Source organism: Bos javanicus, chromosome 10 (assembly GCF_032452875.1).
Source record: "Bos javanicus breed banteng chromosome 10, ARS-OSU_banteng_1.0, whole genome shotgun sequence".
NCBI classification, from domain to species: domain Eukaryota; kingdom Metazoa; phylum Chordata; class Mammalia; order Artiodactyla; family Bovidae; genus Bos; species Bos javanicus.
The window spans coordinates 11,845,342-11,866,802 of record NC_083877.1 but is presented as its reverse complement, the minus strand read 5'-3'; the positions used below and the strand labels follow the sequence as shown (position 1 = coordinate 11,866,802).

At 41.3% G+C, this 21,461-nt stretch overlaps 1 protein-coding gene across 1 annotated transcript in view; it reads right to left on the bottom strand.

Moving 5' to 3' along the window:
- The window catches only part of ANKDD1A (ankyrin repeat and death domain containing 1A), a 55,418-nt gene that overhangs the window by 19,623 nt on the left and 14,334 nt on the right, over positions 1 to 21,461 (bottom strand). Inside the window, 1 exon segment of the mRNA XM_061429879.1 lies at positions 654 to 866. Within this exon segment, the coding sequence (XP_061285863.1) occupies positions 654 to 866 (213 nt within the window).

Below are 21,461 nucleotides of genomic sequence, written 5' to 3'. Positions count from 1 at the left end.
CTTCTCAGGTTGGTAAAATTCTGCTTGTAAGCTCTGCTACTGCTACTGCTGCTAAGTCACTTCAGTCGTGTCCGACTCTTAGCGACCCCATGGACTGCAGCCTACCAGGCTCCTCCATCCATGGATTTTCCGGGCAAGAGTACTGGAGTGGGGTGCCATTGCCTTCTCCGTTGTAAGCTCTACCCTGAATAAACTGCTCCCTCCTCAGTGCTCTTATCCCTCTTTTGCCATAATCATAGTAGATTACTAAAACAACAAAGAAAGCAAATAACCAGCAGATGTGTGGCTACCATGCCCCTCACTCTTCCCCATTCCCTGCAGCGACAGACATCCCCAGTGAATCACAGCCCTGCTCAAACCCACCTCAGGCATCACCACCAACCAATCAGATTGCCATCCTGGATCCCCACATTTGGTCACAGTTCTGTACTAGGATTGTGGTGTTGAATTCCTTGAGTAAGAAACTGTGTCTTGGGCATCTGTGCTCTTCACCCATAGCACAGGGTTCAAAAAGTGCCGGCTAGATGAAAACCAGACATGCGCTGGTCTTTGGGCCATCAGGCCCTGCAGCACACTAGAGTCAGAAGTAGACACAGGTGAGCTGCCAGTGACCACCCTGCTCAGGAGCCCAGAGCCTGGCCCTGCCCTGGGACCCATGGTCACAATTCCTTGTCTTTGACACTGTGGCCACAGCCAGAGCCCACGGAGAGGTCCAGAGCATCCAGCTGCCTGTGCTCTGCAGCCCAGTGAAACGCAGCTCTTCCTAGCTGGCCAGGGAGAAGAAAGTGAACCTTTCTTGCCCTGCCCTCAGTTTCCCCAGCCACTCTGGGCTTGCAGTGCCCCAGACACTCTCCCCTCCCCTTGCCCTACACATCCTGCCTGGAAAGCCCAGACCCAACTTCCCAGCAACACCCCACTTGGGAGGGCCCCTCCCCCACTGAAATCTTCCTGTGGCTCCTTGCTGACAGTTCAATGAAGGACCCGTTTCTGAGGCTGGGGCCTGAGATCTTCACAAAAGCCCCCAAGAACCTCTCAGGGTTTCACTCCCAAGATTTCAATCCACCTGCCCTTTTCTACCAAAAGGCCCTTTTCTACCTCAAAAACTCTAGCAATGGTCTCTCCTGCATTTAGAATGTCCCCTACTTTCTAATCTTACTGACATGATCTGGTACATCCATCAAATGCCACATCCTCCAGGAAGCAGAAAGCAGAGGCTCCCTTCTCTGATATGTCTAGTTCTTGTCAGAGTCTCTCTGAGGGAACTGACCATTTCTGCTGGTGTCCTGCTCACCTGTGCCCTAAAGCCCCTTCTAGACAAGCAGCTCCTTGAGGCAGGGTCCAGTCTGCACTACCCATGGCTCAAAAGATGCACTCAAGGAATGTACAGGAGGGCCCTGCTGCAGGAATCCCAGGTCCAGGGGAAGGACACACAGCCTTGTGGCCACACTCGCCCTGTTCAGGTCAGGCGCCACGCCCTCTGGGTCCTCCATTATGAACGGCAGCGCTGGCACATGGCCTTTTGTGACTGCGAATTGCAGTGAGGTCAGGCCAGCCCGAAACAAGCCCAGAGGGTCTCTGTAGTCTGTGAAGGGAGGCCCTGCTCACACACTGGCTATCTCCCAAACAGTGAATATTTGTGATCGGAACAGCTTTCCAAAGGAAACCACGCTGAAAATGGGGATGAGCCGCTGGGACAACCACAGCACCCACTTAGCCTCACAGGGGCTGGTGCGGGGCAGGATGCCAGAGTTCACATCCCAGGTCCTGCATTTATCAGCTATGTTGTCTTGGGCATGTTACCTGTACCTCTCCGAACTCCTAGTAGGTCAAATTAGGATAATACAGGCTTATTGTGTTTCACTTTATTGAAGGTCTCTTAGCCCTGGAAGTAATATTTAAGTGAGGGATGAGGGAGGTTTGCAGATCCTATGTTTATAGCCCAGAGCTTCTACCCTGGTCTTGCATTACCACTAGATTGTCTGAAGCATGTTTTTGAAATAGATTGCAACCATCAATGGGTCATAAAAATCAATAGTACAGTCTTCTACATCTTGACAGTGATTTGGGTCACAGGGAAGTAGCATTTGTTAAATCTCAGTGTGTATTTCATTGTATACAAAGAATTTGAACTCTAGTTAATAATATGCTGATGTGTTTAGAGGGAGGTACCCTGATGTCTGCAATTTATTTTGAAATGCATCCAAAATGTATTAAAAAAAAACTCTAAAAACTCATCAATAATAAATTATCCCAATTAAAAAATAATTTGCACACCAAATAACGTATAGGAATGACAAGTAAGCACATGAAAAAATATCTGAAGTTGTTAGTCTTCATTGAAATTAAAACCACAAAGAGTTTCTAACAGTAGAATACGAAAGGGAAAAATATTAACATTCCAGTGGAGAAAGCTGGCACCATTTTAACCAAGTGCTCAAGCTTGATATTATGATTTACAAAAATATATATATATTTGATCTTCATTCTGGTTCCTGGCACAGAGCTCCAAAAACCCTAGGAATTTCCTAAATGGCCAGAGTGATAAAAAATGTCTTTTATGATGTTAATGAGGTGACCTGAAGCCCCTATCGGAGAAGGCAATGGCACCCCACTCCAGTACTCTTGCCTGGAAAATCCAATGGACGGAGGAGCCTGGTAGGCTACAGTCCATGGGGTCGCTAGGAGTCGGACACGACTGAGCGATTTCACTTTCACTTTTCACTTTCATGCACTGGAGAAGGAAATGGCAACCCACTCCATGTTCTTGCCTGGAGAATCCCAGGGACGGGGGAGACTGGTGGTCTGCCGTCTCTGGGGTCGCACAGAGTCGGACACGACTGAAGCGACTTAGCAGCAGCAGCAGCAGAAGCCCCTATGTAACCTAAGGATGGAAGCTGGCTGCCCAGGGGACCAATGGTGATTAGAGGTGGAACTTCCAGTTCCACCTCCCCACCTCTGGGAAGAGGGGAGGGGAAGGAGGTTGTCAGTGACCAAGGGCTGAGAATTTAATCTATTGAGTCTATATAATGAAGCCTCCATAAAAACCCAAAAGGACAGGGCTTGGAGAATTTCCAGGTGGGTGAACCAGGTCACATCCATGGGCCAGGTCCCAAACTCCATGGGGACAGAAGCACCTGCTTTTGGGACCTTGCCCTATGCATCACTTCATCTGGCCATTTATGATTCATATCTTTAATATCCTTTGTAATAAACCAGTTATAAAGTAAGTCAATGGTTACCTGAGTTCTGAGAACTGCTCTAGCAAATTAATTGAACCTAGAGAGGAGGTCCAGAGAAGGCCCTAGCACCCCAATCCAGTACTCTTGCCTGGAAAATCCCATGGACGGAGGAGCCTGGTAGGCTGCTGTCCATGGGGTTACTAGGAGTCGGACACGACTGAAGCAACTTAGCAGCAGCAGAGAGGAGGTCAAGGGAACTTCTGATTTATAGGCTATCATATAGCCAGGCAACCATCTGCACTTGTGATTGCTATCTAAAGTGGGGGCAGTCCTAGGACTTCCTTGGAAATCCAGTGGTTAAGACATCATCTTCCAATGCAGTGGGTACGGGGTGGGGGGACGCAGGTTCAATCCCTGGTTGGGGAACCAGGACCCTGCATGCTGCACAGTGCAGTCAAAATAAATAAACAAATAAAGTGGGGGCAGTCCTGTAGGACTGAGCCCTTAACCTGCAGAATCTGACACTATTTCCAGGTAGTGTCAGAACAGAACTAAATTTGTGAACTCCCGGTCAATGTCCACAGGGAATTGAGTTAACTGCTGGGTGAAAAAACACACATCAGAATTGGTGTTAGAACTGGCTCAAGAGAACATCACCAGTAACAAATCACAATGGTATCAAATGCTTTCTGATAGGAGGTGATGAGAAGGACATTTGACCTCTGTCTGTGGTCTTCTTCCCCAAATTCCATAAACCCAATTTAATCATGAGAAAAACATTAGACAAAGCCAAATTGAAAGATATTCTACAAAATGCTTGACCAGTACTTGTCAAAAGAGGCAAGGTCATGAAAAACAAGACATTCTGAGAAACTGTCACAAGATTAAGCAACATGATTGTGCTACTCTTCTCATCAAGAGGAGGAATCTGGTATTTTCCTCCCCCTGAAATAAGGCTGACCCTGTGATGGACTTTAACCAGTAGAACAGGGCGGAAGTAATATCTTAAGAAACCTTGGGACTTCCACTCTTGCTTTTTTGATATCCTATTAGTGGGCGAAGAGGGAGGGAGGTGGTCAGAGAAGGAAGTTTCTGTGAATATCAGCTACCACCTGGAGACATACCATTCCTGACATTCCTCCTCCCTGCAGAGGCCCCAGACATGTGAGACTGTGTTCTCATAAGTGAGCCTAGGCAAGGCCAGAGGAAAAAAATATAAAAATATATGTTATAAAAAATAATAAATCACTGTTACTTTAAGCCATTACATTTTAGGATGATTTGTTCCCCAAAATAGATAAGTAATATGGAGTGGATCTGCTTAACTAGAAGATCCCACTATTCAGAACCCTGCTTTCCTCTTATACCTAAGACCTCAACTCCTTCATTCTAGAACACTGTGGCTCATTCTGTGTTGATAGCAAATATTATCTTGACAGCTACTGGATTTCCCAGAAACACTGAGATTCTCTCTAAGGCTAAGCCAGGACTAGACTTGAATCTGGGTATCTTCACAGGGTGCCTTCTGAGGGTCCTTCTCTCACCCCTACACTATTGGCTCAGATCCTGTGGCGGATAACCTAGGGACATCCTTCAGATGGGAGCTGTCTGCGGGCTGTCAGACATGTCCACTATGGCCAACAAAATCCTGGCAGCTGGACTTCCCTGGGGGTCCAGTGGCTAAGAATCCACCTGGCAGCCACCTGGAAGCCCGAAATGGTAAATATTGTTTGGTAAATATAAAGAGACCCTTCTCTTCATCTAAATATTTTATTTTGCTGCTGCTGCTGCTGCTAAGTTACTTCAGTCGTGTCTAACTCTGTGACCCCATAGATGGCAGCCCACTAGGCTCTGCTGTCCCTGGGATTCTCCAGGCAAGAATACTGGAGTGGGTTGCCATTTCCTTCTCCATATTTTATTTTAAAGATAGTCATTTAAGGCAATAATAATAATTTAAAAATCCTGCATCTATACACACTGTGAGGTGTGTAGCATGCATGTTATATATAAGGAAATGCATTGTGAGGCCTTCCCTGGTGGCTCAGTGGTAAAGAGACTGCCTGCCAGTGCAGGAGACATGGGTGGGATCTTCCCGACCCAACAGGGAAGATCCCTGCTATTATCCATTTATTCATTCATCTCGGATTTGGAACCTACAACATTCCAGGCGTTATAATTCATCGTGGGGAAATAAAGTGAGAAAAGCATCACATTTGCCCACAAAGCTATAATCCTGGGGGTGACAGGGAGTGACTAAGGCCAGAAGAGAATTTAGAAAAGGAAAGGATTAACTTCTAATTGATGAAATAATAATACTACTTAATTTCTGAATTATTATTCTATGCAAGGACCTGTTCTCAAGGTTTTACTCATTATATCTCTTTCAAATTTCGTGACAGTCTTGGAAGATAGGTGCAATTGTCTCCATAATATAGATAAGGAAATGGAGTAACTCGCCTGAAGTGTCACAGTCAGTGAGGGGATTCTATCTAACCTGGATAGTCAGACTCTAAAACTGATGAGTCAATCCTAAAGGAAATCAACCCTGAATATTCATTGGAAGGACTGATACTGAAGCTGAAGCTCCAATACTTTGGCCACCCGATGCAAAGAGCTGACTCATTAGAAAAGACCCTGATGCTGGGAAAGATTGAAGGCAGGAGGAGAAGGGGACGACAGAGGACACCAAAAAAACAAAAAAGAAAGAAAATACCGGCCAAATGACCAAAAAATATGCCAAAAAAACCTCCATTCATAATGTTTCTCTGACCTCTGATTCTCAGATCTTTTCAGTTGTAGCATAATCCCTGACATCTAATTCCCCAAAGCATGTTATCTGTAATGTTCTCAAGGCAGTTACACTTCTGTTCAGACAGCCATCACGGGTCTCTGTTTCATGTGCTCAGAGTGTTGATGGCAGTGAGGAGCCTTTGGCCCACGAGGGGAAGATGCTCCCCGAGATGAGCTGCTTCTCTATGCTCGTGCAGATGCTTACTGGGCCTCAGCCTGACAGTTGTTTTGTTGTGAAAGAAAGCCAACCAAAGGGCATTCATTCCCAGACTAGCATTACCAGAGATTATGTCTACAGGGAAGCTTTCGTTAGGGAATTAATTATCTTTCTAGCTTTCTATAGAATAGTAATCTCCATTCAAATATGTAAAGCTATTTTTAAGCTTTTTTAATTTGAACTTTTATATATTTTTAGAAATACATTCTATTTTTCATCTTCCTTTCTAGGCTTCAAAATGTTTGAGGAATAGATATTCACCTTTTTTTTTTTTGGTCTTTTCCCATAATACCATAAAGAGTGGAAGGGCAAAAGTAGATTATAAACATGCATTAAATAAAAGGTTCTCTCCTCCACGATTTCCCAAAAACATATGTATACTCAATAAGAGGCTGCTATAACTTGGTCAGAGATTCCTCTATATCTGAGAGGAATACTCTTACTTCAACAAAAAAAGACTTTTTTCTTAGGCTACCCAAAGGTGAAAATAATAAAATGGAGGAGGAAGTATTTTTGTTCTATATTTTTCCTATTGTCATAGATGTTGTGGAAATTAACATTTTAGTTTTATCCAGAAAATAGAAATTCAAAAATTAACAAGGAGATCAGCCCTGGGATTTCTTTGGAAGGAATGATGCTAAAGCTGAAACTCCAGTACTTTGGCCACCTCACGTGAAGAGTTGACTCATTGGAAAAGACTCTGATGCTGGGAGGGATTGGGGGCAGGAGGAAAAGGGGACGACAGAGGATGAGATGGCTGGATGGCATCACTGACTCGATGGACATGAGTCTGAGTGAACTCTGGGAGTTGGTGATGGACAGCGAGGCCTGGCGTGCTGTGATTCATGGGGTCACAAAGAGTTGGACAAGACTGAGTGACTAAACTGAACTGAACAATGTGAAAAGTTTATTAGGCAATTTAAAAGTTGTAAAGACAACTTTGTCTTACTGACACAGTTTGGTGAAAAGATTGGTGCCTTCTCTTATAATTCCTCTCAGGAATGAGGCTGCTATTGCCCATCTGGGGATTCCAAGTACAGCCTCTGGGTGGAGGAAATCTGAGCTTACAGTATGAAGTGATATGTGATCAGGGCTTGCTTTCCTTGCCTCTTCACAGCTGCCTAACTTATTGAAACAAGTCATTAGATCTCAGCTGATAACAATGAGGTGAAATTTCCAATCTGCCAGACAATTAAAAGAGAAAACAAACTACATGAACTCAGAAGTCAGTCCAGCCTTAAAAATTTTGCAGTGTATCCATCCATGCTCTGGTTATAGAAAAATGAAATCAAATATAAAGAGAAGGAATGAACTTGGTTGTTTTTTGCTTTTACTTTTTGCTATTTAAATCCTAAAACCAGTGAGAATAATAGAGCACAGTCAAGTCAAATCTTATAGAAAGTATATTTTTATTCAAGCTCATAGGACCTTATCAGTTCAGTTCAGTTGCTCAGTCGTGTCCGACTCTTTGTGACCCATGGACTGCAGCACTCCAGGTCTCCCTGTGCATCGCCAACTCCTGGAGTTTACTCAAACTCATGTCCATTGAGTCAGTGATGCCATCCAACCATCTCATCCTCTGTCGTCCCCTTTTCCTCCTGCCTTCAACCTTTCCCAGCATCAGGGTCTTTTCCAATGAGTCGGTTCTTCACATCAGGTGGCCAAAGTATTAGAGTTTCAGCTTCAGCATCAGTCCTTCCAATGAATATTCAGGACTGATTTCCTTTAGGATTGACTGGTTGGATCTCCTTGCAGTCCAAGGGACTCTCAAGAGTCTACTCCAACACCACAGTTCAAAAGCATCAATTCTTCGGCGCTCAGCTATCTTTATAGTCCAACTCTCACATCCATACATGACTACTGGAAAAACCATAGCCTTGACAAGACAGACCTTTGTTGGCAAAGTAATGTCTCTGTTTTTTAATATTCTGTCTAGGTTGTTCATAACTTTTCTTCCAAGGAGCAAGCGTCTTAATGTCATGGCTGCAGTCACCATCTGCAGTGATTTTGGAGCCTCCCAAAATAAAGTCTATCATTGTTTCCACTGTTTCCCCATCTATTTCCCATGAAGTGATGGGACCAGATGCCATGATCTTAGTTTCCTGAATGTTGAGTTTTAAGCCAACTTTTTCACTCTCACTTTCATCAAGAGGTTCTTTAGTTCTTCTTATAGGACCTTATAATGACTAATTCATGTGACCTTGAGAGAGACCCAGAGAACGTGGCTAAGCAGACCCAGACTCACCCAGAAACGCGGGAGAAATGTTTCAAGTCACTAAATTTAGGGGTGATTTTCTCTGCAGTCATAGGTAATTAATGCAATCGTGACTATTAAATTAATGGACATACAAATCACACACAAATCCATAGCATACTTTGTTGATAAATGTTTAAAGAATCTTCCTGCAATGCGGGAGACCCAGGTTTGATCCGTGGGTTGGAAAGATCACCTGGAGAAGGGAATAACAACCCATTCCAGTAGTCTTGCCTGGAAAATTCCATGGACAGAGGAGCCTGGGGCCTGGCAGACTACAGTCCATGGGTTGCAAAGAGTCAGACATGACTGAGCACCTAACACACACATGTGATACATGAAACACTTACAATGGTGTATTAGGCTACAAGGGAAATCTCAATAAAGGTAAGCAGGCAGAAATCCAATAGCTCATTTTCTCTGATTAGGAAACACATTCATATTTAAGAAGAAACCAAGACTCTCCAATTGCTTGGAAATGTTAACTTTTTTGTGTGTATCATTCACACTAAAATGGTGCATAAAATGTGCATATATTGTTTAAATAATAAAGTGAACATTCAAGTAAATGCCATGCAGGTCAAGAAACAGAACCAGAGGTGAACGTTATCCTGATGTTTGGATAACCATGCTTTCACTTTTTGTTATTTTACCACTTAAATGTATATCATGAAATGAGTACTCTTGTATCTTTCTCCCTAGCTTAGTACTACATCTAAGATCAGATTCCTCCCACGCAAACAAGAGACAAAGGTTCAGTGTGTGTGATTTGTAAAGCTTGTGCTCTCAGAAGTAAGGCAGTCAAGGAAGCCAGGACAGGGCAGCTCCAAGCTCCAAGCAAAGATGTTGTCTCAGAGGCAGCCTGCTCCCTGCACAACCCTGGAGCCTGGAAAACACCACTGTGCTGGGCCCACATGTCATAAGCAGTCTTTGGCCAGGGTCTACTGGGGGAGGGGGACCTTCAGGTCAAGGGCAATTTTCCAGGGGCTTCTCTGGTGGCTCAGTGGTAAAGAACCTGCCTGCCAATGCAGGAGACACGGGTTCAATCTCTAATCTGGGAAGATCCCACATGCCACGGGGCAACTAAGACCATGCACCACAGCTATTGAGCCTGTGCTCTAGAGCCCGGGAGCTGCAAATCCTGAGCCCAAATGTGGCAACTGCTGAAGCCCATGTGCCCTAGATAGAGCCTGTGCTCTGCAACAAGCGAAGCCATCAAAATGAGAAGCCTGAGCACTGCAAGTAGAAAGTAGCCCCTATTCACACAACTAGAGAAAAGCCTGTACAGCAATGAAGACGCAGCACAGCCATAAATAAATACATAATTTTATTTATTTATTTTTTTTAAAGAGGGGGCAATTTTCCAGAGCAGAGGCCAGTGGGTGCCCTGGCCTGGAAAGGAAAATCTGGGGAGCTTCCACTACATATTATGTTTGAGATTCACCTCACTGTATAGCTGCAGTTCATATGATATCTATGCCAAATAATGTCCTATTGTGTGAATATATCATATGCTGTCAATCTCAGACACATCAGACATGAAAAGAGTATATCTAAGGCATATGCCTAGGAGTAGAATTTTGGGATTGTAGAGTATGTGCATCATCTATTTTATTATATTATAAAAATTGTTTTCCAATTTACACCACCATCAGCACTGTTTGGTAGCTCCTATCACTCCATTTGTAATTTTGGACTTTTTATTTTGGCCATTCTGGTACCTTTGTAACGATATCTCACTGAGGTTTATAATGTGTTTTCCTTGTTATTAATGATGCCGTGAGAGTTGGACTGTGAAGAAGGCTGAGTGCCGAAGAATTGATGCTTTTGAACTGTGGTGTTGGAGAAGACTCTTGAGAGTCCCTTGGACTGCAAGGAGATCCAACCAGTCCATTCTGAAGGAGATTAGTCCTGGGTGTTCTTTGGAAGGAATGATGCTAAAGCTGAAACTCCAGTACTTTGGCCACCTCACGCGAAGAGTTGACTCATTGGAAAAGACTCTGATGCTGGGAGGGATTGGGGGCAGGAGGAGAAGGGGACGACAGAGGATGAGATGGCTGGACGGCATCGCTGACTCGATGGACGTGAGTCTCAGTGAACTCCAGGAGTTGGTGATGGACAGGGAGGCCTGGAGTTCTGCGATTCATGGGGTCGCAAAGAATCGGACACGACTGATCGACTGATCTGATCTGATCTGATCTGATGCCTTTCCATATATTTATTGGCAGTTTGGAAATTCTCTTTTTATAAAATTTTTGTTCAAGTCTTTTGCCTAGGTTTGCCACGTGATGCCTTTTCTTACTGATTTGTAAATGTCCTATCCACTGTTACTGTTAGTTATATGTGTTGCAAAAATATTTTCCCATTCTGTAATCTGTCTTTTCAGTCTCTTTATGGTGACTTTTAATGAATAGAAGTTGTATTTATTGGAATCTAATTTATTAAGCTTTTATTTTATGGTTAAGCTTTTTATGTCCTGATTTTTTCCCTAACCTGAAATATTATTCCACATTATTTTATAAAAGCTTTATAGTTTTGCCTTCGCTCTTGGGTTTTAGCCCACCTATAATTTATTTTGTGTATGGTGTGATATAGTCAATTTTGTATTTTTACCATGTAAATAACCAGTTGTCTCCAGTTGAACTGTTATCAAAAAAAATTCATCCTTTCCTAGGATGATGGTGCCTTCCTCCAGAGAGGATTTGTATTTGCCGGGCACCTAGTCAGTCCAGGACTACTTTAGACAAGTTCACAGCATAACACTTTTTTGGACAAACCAGGAAATGTGAATCGGGGTTACAAACTCGCAATCTCTACCAGCTCATGGTTTTAACTTCCTGGGGGCAGGGTTTTTGTTTTCTTTACTCCCTCTGCACTGTTCGGCATCAAAGGACTTTATTTTCCCTGTGTCTCTTGGGGATGAGGATTAGATAGTGAGAGTAGGTTTTCTTCTGGTTCATTCTTAACCTGAGGAAATAACCCTTTGGGATCCTAGACTTAGTGGGGAAGGCTTCCTCTTATGCTCTCCAGTTTTGCACAACTAAACCTTTAATTTCTAAACTCAAGGGCCGTCAGAAGACTTAAACAGTAACAACCAAGTTTCCTTAATTGGCAGATGTCTTTTGAGGCAAAAGCAACATCAGTGTTCTACTTTCCCTCCAAATTCCCTTTTCATTCAGATTTTGGCCTGATAAATCCCAACTATCTTATCATTTTTATGTTTTTCAGACTTGAAATCTTTGAACAACATTTTTTAGTTGCTTTCATCTGGAGAGTTAGTCTAAACAGTCTAGTCTGCTACGTTACTCAAAATATGACTTCTTTTAAGTTTTCAGACTATCAAACAATCATTGGAACAGGGAGGGAATCCCTTAAATGAAATAACTAAAATTGTTTTGGTAAATAATTAAAGCAAACCAATGAAAGCCTCTTGATGAAAGTAAAGGAGGAGAGTGAAAAAGTTGGCTTAAAGCTCAACATTCAGAAAACTAAGATCATGGCATCTGGTCCCATCACTTCATGGCAAATAGATGGGGAAACAGTGTCAGACTTTATTTTTGGGGCTCCAAAATCACTGCAGATGGTGACTGCAGCCATGAAATTAAAAGACGCTTACTCCTTGGAAGGAAAGTTATGACCAACCTGGATAGCATGTTCAAAAGCACAGACATTACTTTGCCAACAAAGGTCTGTCTAGTCAAGGCTATGGTTTTTCCTGTGGTCATGTATGGATGTGAGAGTTGGACTGTGAAGAAAGCTGAGTGCCGAAGAATTGATGCTTTTGAACTGTGGTATTGGAGAAGACTCTTGAGAGTGCCTTGGACTGCAAGGAGATCCAACCAGTCCATTCTGAAGGAGATTAGTCCTGGGTGTTCTTTGGAAGGAATGATGCTAAAGCTGAAACTCCAGTACTTTGGCCACCTCATGTGAAGAGTTGACTCATTGGAAAAGACTCTGATGCTGGGAGGGATTGGGGGCAGGAGGAAAAGGGGACAACAGAGGATGAGGTGGCTGGATGGCATCACCGACTCAATGGATGTGAGTTTGAGTGAACTCTGGGAGTTGGTGAAGGACAGGGAGGCCTGGCGTGCTGCAATTCATGGGGTTGCAAAGAGTTGGACATGACTCCGACTGAACTGAACTGAATGAATGTAAAAAAGAGTATAGGAGCCTGTATTTTAGAGGGAAAGCTATAACAGCAAGTTTTTTTTATTATGAAAAGAAATTACATTATTTACAATTTAATAAAAAGAACACAATTCCTAAGCAAAATGGGATTTAAAATGATAAAGATAAACAAATGAAAGTATGATAAGAAATATAAGTGAGCGAAAAGCTGACTGTTTGGGGAAGGAGGAGAGGTAGGAGAGATAAATTTAACTAACTGGAAAAATAACATGGAATGAAATTAAAGATCACAGAGATATGACACCGATAAATATTTGCAGTTGTAGAAAGATACTAGGCACCAGTAGTTTCCATAATCCACTTTCCAGAGTCCCAGGGAGGGAGGATACAGGAGAAGAAATCAGATCAGTTAGGGGGCCAAAGGGGCCTCCCAGGTGGCGCTAGTGGTAAAAACCCCGCCTGCCAATGCAGGAGATCTAAGAGACTCCGGTTAGATCCCTGAGTCGGGAAGATCCCCTGGAGGAGGGCATAGCAACCTACTCCAGTATTCTTGCCTGGAGAATCCCATGGACAGAGAAACCTGGTGGACTACAGTCTCTGGGTTGCAAAGAGTCAGACACAACTGAAGTGACTTAGCATGCACACACGTAGGGCATCCAAACCTCTCTCCATCTGTGTCATTCACAGCAGACGATACCTGCTGCTGCTGCTGCTGCCAAGTCGCTTCAGTCCTGTCCGACTCTGCTCGACCCCATAGATGGCAGCCCACCAGGCTCCCCCGTCCCTGGGATTCTCCAGGCAAGAACACTGGAGTGGGTTGCCATTTCCTTCTCCAGTGCATGAAAGTGAAAAGTGAAAGTGAAGTCGCTCAGTCGTGTCCGACTCCTAGCGATCCCATGGACTGCAGCCAACCAGGCTCCTCCATCCATGGGATTTTCCAGGCAAGAGTACTGGAGTGGGGTGCCATTGTTAAACTTGATAAAAACTACCACACAGAAAAGATACAAATTGTTACCAGTTTCAAGGATTCTCTAGAAGAACTCACAAGATTCACACATAGTTGTACTTGTGGCTATGGTTTGTTAGAGTGGGAGGCTACAAAGCACAGTCAGCATTGGGAATAAGCATATGGGGTGAAGTGCAGAAAAAACCAGGCACAAGCTTCCTAGAGTCCTTGCCAGTGGAGTCACACAGATGTGCTTAATTTCTCCAGCAATGAGTTGTGAGGGCACCTGTGAAAGGTGGTCCACATGGATGCTCATTAGGGTTGTAGTGCCCAAAGTTTTTGTTGGAGTTGGTCACATAAGCAGCATCTGCCTGGCACGTAACAAAATTTCAGAATTTTAGAAAGAAAACAGGAAGTCATATATTTTTAAAATTTATTTTTTATTGAAAGATAATTGCTTTACAAAATGTTGCTGTTTTCTGTCAAGCCTCAACAGAAAAGTTTGACATGAATCAGCCACAGGTATGGTGGCTCAGACAGTAAAAGCATCTGCCTACAATGCGGGAGACTTGGGTTCAATCCCTGTGTCCGGAAGATCCCTTTGAGAAGGAAATGGCAACCCACTCCAGTACTCTTGCCTGGAAAATCCCATGGACGGAGGAGCCTGGTAGGCTACAGTCCATGGGGTTGCTAAGAGTCAGACACAACTGAGTGACTTTACTTTATACATATATATACATACATATGTCTCCTCCCTTCTGAAACTCCTTCCCATCTCCCTCCCCATCCCACCCCTCTAGATTGATACAGAGCACCTGTTCAAGTTTCCTGAGCCATACAGCAAATTTCCGTTGGCTATCTATTTTACATATGGTAATGTAAGTTTCCATGTTACTCTTTCCATATATCTCACCCTCTCCCCACCTCTCCCCATGTCCATAAGTCTATTCTCTATGTCTGTTTCTCCATTGCTGCCCTGTAAATAAATTTGTTCAGTACCATTTTTCTACAATCTGTATACATGCGTTAGAATACAGTATTTCTCTTTCTGACTCACTTCACTCTGTATCATAGGTTCTAGGTTCATCCACCTCATTATAACTGACTCAAATGCATTCCTTTTTATGGTTGAGTAATATTCCATTGTGTATATGTACCACAATTTCTTTATCCATTCATCTGTCAGTGGACATCTAGGTTGCTTGCATGTTCTAGCTATTGTAAATAGTGCTGCAGTGAACAATGGGATACATGTGTCTCTTTCAGTTTTGGTTTCCTTGGGGTATATGCCTCAGAGTGGGATTGCTGGGTCATATGGTTTTATTCCTAGTTTTTAAAGCAATCTCCATAGCGGCTGTATCAATTTACATTCCCACCAACAGTACGAGTGTTCCCTTTTCTCCACACCCTTTCCAGCATTTATTGTTTGCAGACTTTTTGATGAGGGCCATTCTGACCAGTGTGAGGTCATATTTCATTGTAGTTTTGATTTGCATTCCTCTAATAATGAGCTATGTTGAGCATCTTTTCATGTGTTTGTTAGCCATCTGTATATCTTCTTTGGAGAAATGTCTGTTTAGGTCTTTTCCCCACTTTTTCATTGGATTGTTTTTCTGGCATTGAGTTGTATAAGCTGCTTGGAAATTAATTTTGGAAATTAATCCTTTGTCAGTTGTTTCATTTGCTATTATTTTCTCCCATTCTGAGGGTTGTCTTTTCACCTTGTTTATAGTTTCCTTTGCTGTGCAAAAGCTTTTAAGTTTAATCAGGTCCCACTTGTTTACTTCAGTTTTTATTTCCATTACTCTAGGAGGTGGGTCATAGAGGATCTTGCTTTGATTTATGTCATCAAGTGTTTTGCTTGTGTTTTCCTCTACAAGTTTTATAGTTTCTGGTCTTACATTTAGGTCTTTAATCCATTTTGAGTTTATCCTTGTGTGTGGTGTTAGGAAGTGTTCTAATTTCATTCTTTCACATGTAGCTGTCCAGTTTTCCCAGCACCATTTATTGAAGAGATTGCCTTTGCCCCATTGTATATTCTTGCCTCCTTTGTCAAAAATAAGGAACCATAGGTGCATGCATTTATTTCTGGGCTTTCTATCTTGTTCCATTGATCTATATTTCTGTTTTTGTGCCAGTACCATACTGTCTTAATGACTGTAGCTTTGTAGTATAACCTGAAGTCAGGAAGGTTGATTCTTCCAGCTCCATTCTTCTTTCTCAAGACTGCTTTGGCTATTTGGGGTCTATTGTGTTTCCATATAAATTGTGAAATTTTTTGTTCTAGTTCTGTGAAAAATGCTATTGGTAATTTGATAGGGATTGCATTGAATCTGTAGATTGCATTTGGTAGTATAGTCATTTTCACAATATTGATTCTTCCTACCCAGGAACATGTAATATCTCTCCATCTATTTATGTTGTCTTTGATTTCTTTCATTACTGTCTTATAATTTTCTGTGTACAGTTCTTTCATCTCCTTAGGTAAGTTTATTCCTAGATATTTAAGTATTTTTGTTGCAATGGTGAATGGGATTGATTCCTTAATTTCTCTTTCTGATTTTTTCATTGTTAGTATATAGAAATGCAAGTGATTTCTGTGTATTGATTTTGTATTCTGCAACTTTGCTAAATTCACTGATTAGCTGTAGTAACTTTCTGATACTCTCTTTAGGGTTTTCTATGTACAGTATCATGTCATCTGCAAACAGTGAGAGCTTTACTTCTTCTTTTCTGATCTGGATTCCTTTATTTTTCTTCTCTGACTGCTATAGCTAGGACTTCCAGAACTATGTTGGATAATAGTGGTGAAAGTGGACACCCTTTTCTTGTTCCTGATCTTATGGGGAATACTTTCAGTTTTTCACCATTGAGAATAATGTTTACTGTAGGCTTATCATATATGGCCTTTACTATGTTGAGGTAGGTTCCTTCTTTGCCCATTTTTTGAATAATTTTAATCATAAATGGGTGTTGAATTTTGTCAAAGGCTTTTTCTGTATCTATTGAGATGGCCATATGGTTTTTATCTTTCAATTTGTTAATATGGTGTATCACATTGGTTGATTTCCACATATTGAAGAATCCTTGCATCCCTGGAATAAACCCAACTTAATCATGGTGTATGAGCTTTTTGATGTGTTGCTGAATTCTGTTCACTAAAATTTTGTTGAGGATTTTTGCATCTATGTTCATCAGTGAGGCCTGGCATGCTGCGATTCATGGGGTCGCAAAGAGTTGGACACGACTGAGCGACTGATCTGATCTGATCTGATCATCAGTGATATTGGCCTGTAGTTTTTTTGTGTGTGTATTCTCTTTGTCTGATTTTGGTATCAGGGTGATGGTGGCCTTGTAGAATGAATCTGGAAGTGTTCCTTTCTCTGCAGTTTTTGGAAAGAGTTTTAGAAGGATAAGCATTAGCTCCTCTCTAAATGTTTGATAGAATTCTGTGAAGCCATCTGGTCCTGGGCTTTTGTTTTTTGGGAGATTTTTGATCATAGCTTCAATTTCGTGCTTGTAGTTGGGTTGCTCATAATTTCTATTTCTTCCTGGTTCAGTCTTGGAAGATTGAATTTTTCTAAGAAACTGACCATTTCTTCCAGGTTATCTATTTTATTGCCATATAGTTGTTCATAATTGTTTCATAATCCTTTGTACTTCTGCATTGTCTGTTGTAACCTCTCCTTTTTCATTTCTAATTTTGTTGATTTGATTCTTCTCTCTTTTTTCTTGATGAGTCTGGCTAAGGATTTGTCAATTTTGTTTATCTCCTCAAAGGACCAGCTTTTAGTTTTATTAATCTTTACTATTGTTTCATTCATTTCTTTTTCATTTGTTTCTGCTTGGATCTTTATGATTTCTTTCCTTCTACCAATTTTTTGTTTGTTTGTTTGTTTGTTTGTTTTTTTAATGTGTGTTCCGAGCCCGGAGCACACACTCCGCACTCTCAGCACTAACCGCCGGGGAGAAGGGCTGTTTGTTTGTTTTTTTTGTTGTTGTTGTTCTTCTTCTTTTTCCAGTTGGTTTAGGTATAAAGTTAGGTTGTCTATTTGATGTTTTTCTTGTTTCTTGAGGTAGGATTGTACTGCTATAAACTTCCCTCTTAGGACTGCTTTTTCTGCATCCCATGGGTTTTGAGTTGTCATGTTTTCATTGTCATTTGTTTTTAGAAACATGTTGTTTAATCTCCATGTGTTTGTGTTTCTTACAGTTTTTTTTTTTTTTTCCTTGTAACTGATATCTAGTTTCATAGCGTTGTGGTCAGAGAAGATGCTTGATATGATTTCAATTTTCTTAAATTTACTGAGGTTTGATTTGTGAACCAAGATGTGGTCTATCCTGGAGAATGTTCCATGTGCACTTGAGAAGAAGGTGTATTCTTCTGCATTTGGATGGAATGTCCTGAAGATATCAATGAGATCCATCTTATCTAATGTATCATTTAAGATTTGTGTTTCCTTATTAATTTTCTGTTTTGATGATCTGTCCATTTGTGTGAATGGGGTGTTAAAGTCACCTACTATTATTGTGTTACTTTTAACTTCTCCTTTTATGTCTGTTAGTGTTTGTCTTATGTATTGAGATGCTCCTATGTTGGGTGCATAGATATTTACAATTGTTAGGTCTTCCTCTTGGATTGATCCCTTGATCATTATGTAGTGTCCTTCCTTATATCTTCTAATCTTCTTTAAGGTCTATTTTGTCTGATATGAAGTTTGCTACTCCAGCTTTCTTTTGCTTCCCATTTGCATGGAATATATTTTTCCATCCTCTCAGTTTCAGTCTATATGTGTCTTGAGGTCTGAAGTGGGTTTCTTGTAGACAGCATATATATGGGTTTTGTTTTTGTATCCATTCAGCCAGTCTATGTCTTTTTGTTGGAATATTTACTCCATTTCATTTAAAGTAATTATTGATATTTATGTTCCTATTGCCATTTTATAATTGTTTGGGGTTGATTTTGTAGATCTTTTTTCTTCTGTTGTATTTCTTGACTATATAAGTCCATTTAACATTTGTTATAAAGCTGGTTTGGTGGTTCTGAATTCTCTTAACTTTTGCTTGTCTGAAAAGCTTTTGATTTCTCCATCAATTTTGAGATCCTTGCCAGTTACAGTAATCTTGGTTGTAGATTTTCCCTTTCAGTACTTTAAATATATATTGCCATTTCCTTCTGACCTGCAGAGTTTCTGCTGAAAGATCATCTGTTAAGCACATGGGGTTTCCCTTGTATGTTACTTGTTGCTTCTCCCTTGCTGCTTTTAATATTCTTTCTTTGTGTTTAGTCTTTGTTAGTTTGATTAGTATGTGTCTTGGCATGTTTCTCCTTGGGTTTATCCTGTATGGGACTCTTTGTGCCTCTTGGACGTGATTGGCTTTTTCTTTTCCACGTTGGGGAAATTTTCAACTATAATCTCTTTAAAAATTTTCTCATATCCTTCCTTTTTCTCTTCTTCTTCTGGGACCCCTATAATTCAAATGTTGGTGCATTTGATATGGTCAAATATCAAAGTCTCAGAGGTCTCTGAGACTTTCCTCAGCTCTTTTCATTCTTTTTACTTTATTCTGCTCTTCAGAAATTATTTCCAACATTTTATCTTCCAGCTCACTAATTCGTTATTCTGCTTCAGATATTCTGCTTTTGATTCCTTCTAGAGTATTTTTAATCTCAGTAATTGTGTTGTTTTGTCTGTGTATGCTTATTCTTTAATTCTTCTAGGTCTTTGTTAATTGATTCTTGCATTTCCTCCATTTTGTTTTCAAGGTTTTTGATCATCTTTACTATCATTATTCTGAATTCTTTTTCAGGTAATTTTCCTATTTCCTCTTTATTTATTTGGACTTCTGTGTTTCTAGTTTGTTTCTTCATTTGTGCAGTATTTCTCTGCCTTTTTAAAAGGTTTTCTTTTCCCAGGCTTCAAGGAAAATTGATTTCTTTCCTTGAAGAAGGTTGAATTCTTTCTTCCTTTTGGTTTCTGCCCTCCTAAGGTTGGTCCAGTGGTTTGTGTGAGCTTCCTATAGGGTGAGATTTGTGCTGAGTTTTTGTTTGTTTGTTTGTTTTTCCTCTGATGGGCGAGGCTGAGTAAGGTGGTACTCCTGTCTGCTGATGATTGGGTTTGTATTTTTGTTTTGTTTGCTGTTTAGATGAAATGTCCTCCACAGGGTGCTACTGGTGGCTGGGTTATGCTGGGTCTTGTATTCAAGTTTTTCCTTTGTGTGAGTTCTCACTATTTGATACTCCCTAGGGCTGGAAGAAGCACAAGCTGGAACCAAGATTGCCAGGAGAAATATCAATAACCTCGGATATGCAGATGACACCACCCTTATGGCAGAAAGTGAAGAAGAACTAAAGAGCCTCTTGATGAAAATGAAAGATGAGAGTGAAAAAGTTGGCTTAAAGCTCAACATTCAGAAAACTAAGATCTTGGCATCTGGTTCCATCACTTCATGGGAAATAGATGGGGAAACAGTGGAAACAGTGTCAGACTTTATTTTTCTGGGTTCCAAAATCACTGCAGATGGCGAGTGCAGCCATGAAATTAAAAGACGCGTACTCCTTGGAAGGAAAGTTATGACCAACCTAGACAGCATATTCAAAAGCAGAGACATTACTTTGCCAACAAAGGTCCACCTAGTCAAGGCTATGGTTTTTCCTGTGGTCATGTGTGGATGTGAGAGTTGGACTGTGAAGAAGGCGGAGCGCCGAAGAATTGATGCTTTGAACCGTGGTGTTGGAGAAGATTCTTGAGAGTCCCTTGGACTGCAAGGAGATCCAACCAGTCCATTCTAAAGGAGATCAATCCTGGGTGTTCACTGGAAGGACTGATGCTAAAGCTGAAACTTTTGGCCACCTCATGCGAAGAGTTGACTCATTGGAAAAGACCCCGATGCTGGGAGGGATTGGGGGCAGGAGGAGAAGGGGACGACAGAGGATGAGATGGCTGGATGGCATCACTGACTCGATGGACATGAGTTTGAGTAAACTCTGGGAGTGGTGATGGACAGGGAGGCCTGGCGTGCTGTGATTCATGGGATCGCAAAGAGTTGGACATGACTGAGCGACTGAACTGGAACTGGAGGGTTAGTTCTCTGGCAGTCTAGGGTATTGGAGTCAGTGCTCCCATTCCAAAGGCTCAGGGCTTGATCTCTGGCCAGAAGTGAAGATTCCACAAGTGGCTTGCTATGGCATTAATGGAAAGTAAAGCAAATGAGAAACCAAAGATGAACCACAGACAAATGGCAGTTACAAAATCAGGCAAATAATAATTAAAATAATGGAATGTATACATATACCCCCATGAGCAAAGTGAAAACAGTCCAACAAAAATAAAGTACAGTAGATTGCGCCAGTGAACAAAGGAAATAAAAAATTATATTTATCAGTTATGGGCAAAACTAACTTAAGCACAAACTGGAAAACAAAATTAAAACAAGTGAGGAACAAAGTAATGAAAACAAAACTAACAAATATGTTCAGAGGAAAGGAAAGAAAGAATAGATATGCAAAGTTAAAGAGAGGTAGATGAAGAAGATTTATATACGTTAAAGATTAACTGCAAGGGGAAAAGAAGAGTAGGAAAGGCAAAGGAATAAATGTAGGGAAAATATAATAGGTTTTAAAAATTAAAATTATAAAAAAGAGAAAAGAGAAAAAACCAGAAGAAAAAAGAAAAAAGGGGGGGGAAAAGGAAAACTCCACAGAACTGCAAAAGCCCAATGTCGAGGCAGAGGTTTGTGACAACAGTAGAAGTGTGACTGAATATACATATATACATATACACCCATAAGCAAAATCAAAACAGTCCAACAAAAATTAAGTACTATAGATTGACCTGGGGAACAAAGGAAACCAAAAATTATATCTACCAGAACAAAACTAATTAAAGCACAAACTGAAAAACAAAACTAAAGCAAAGTGCCAATTGGGGAATGAAGCAATGAAAA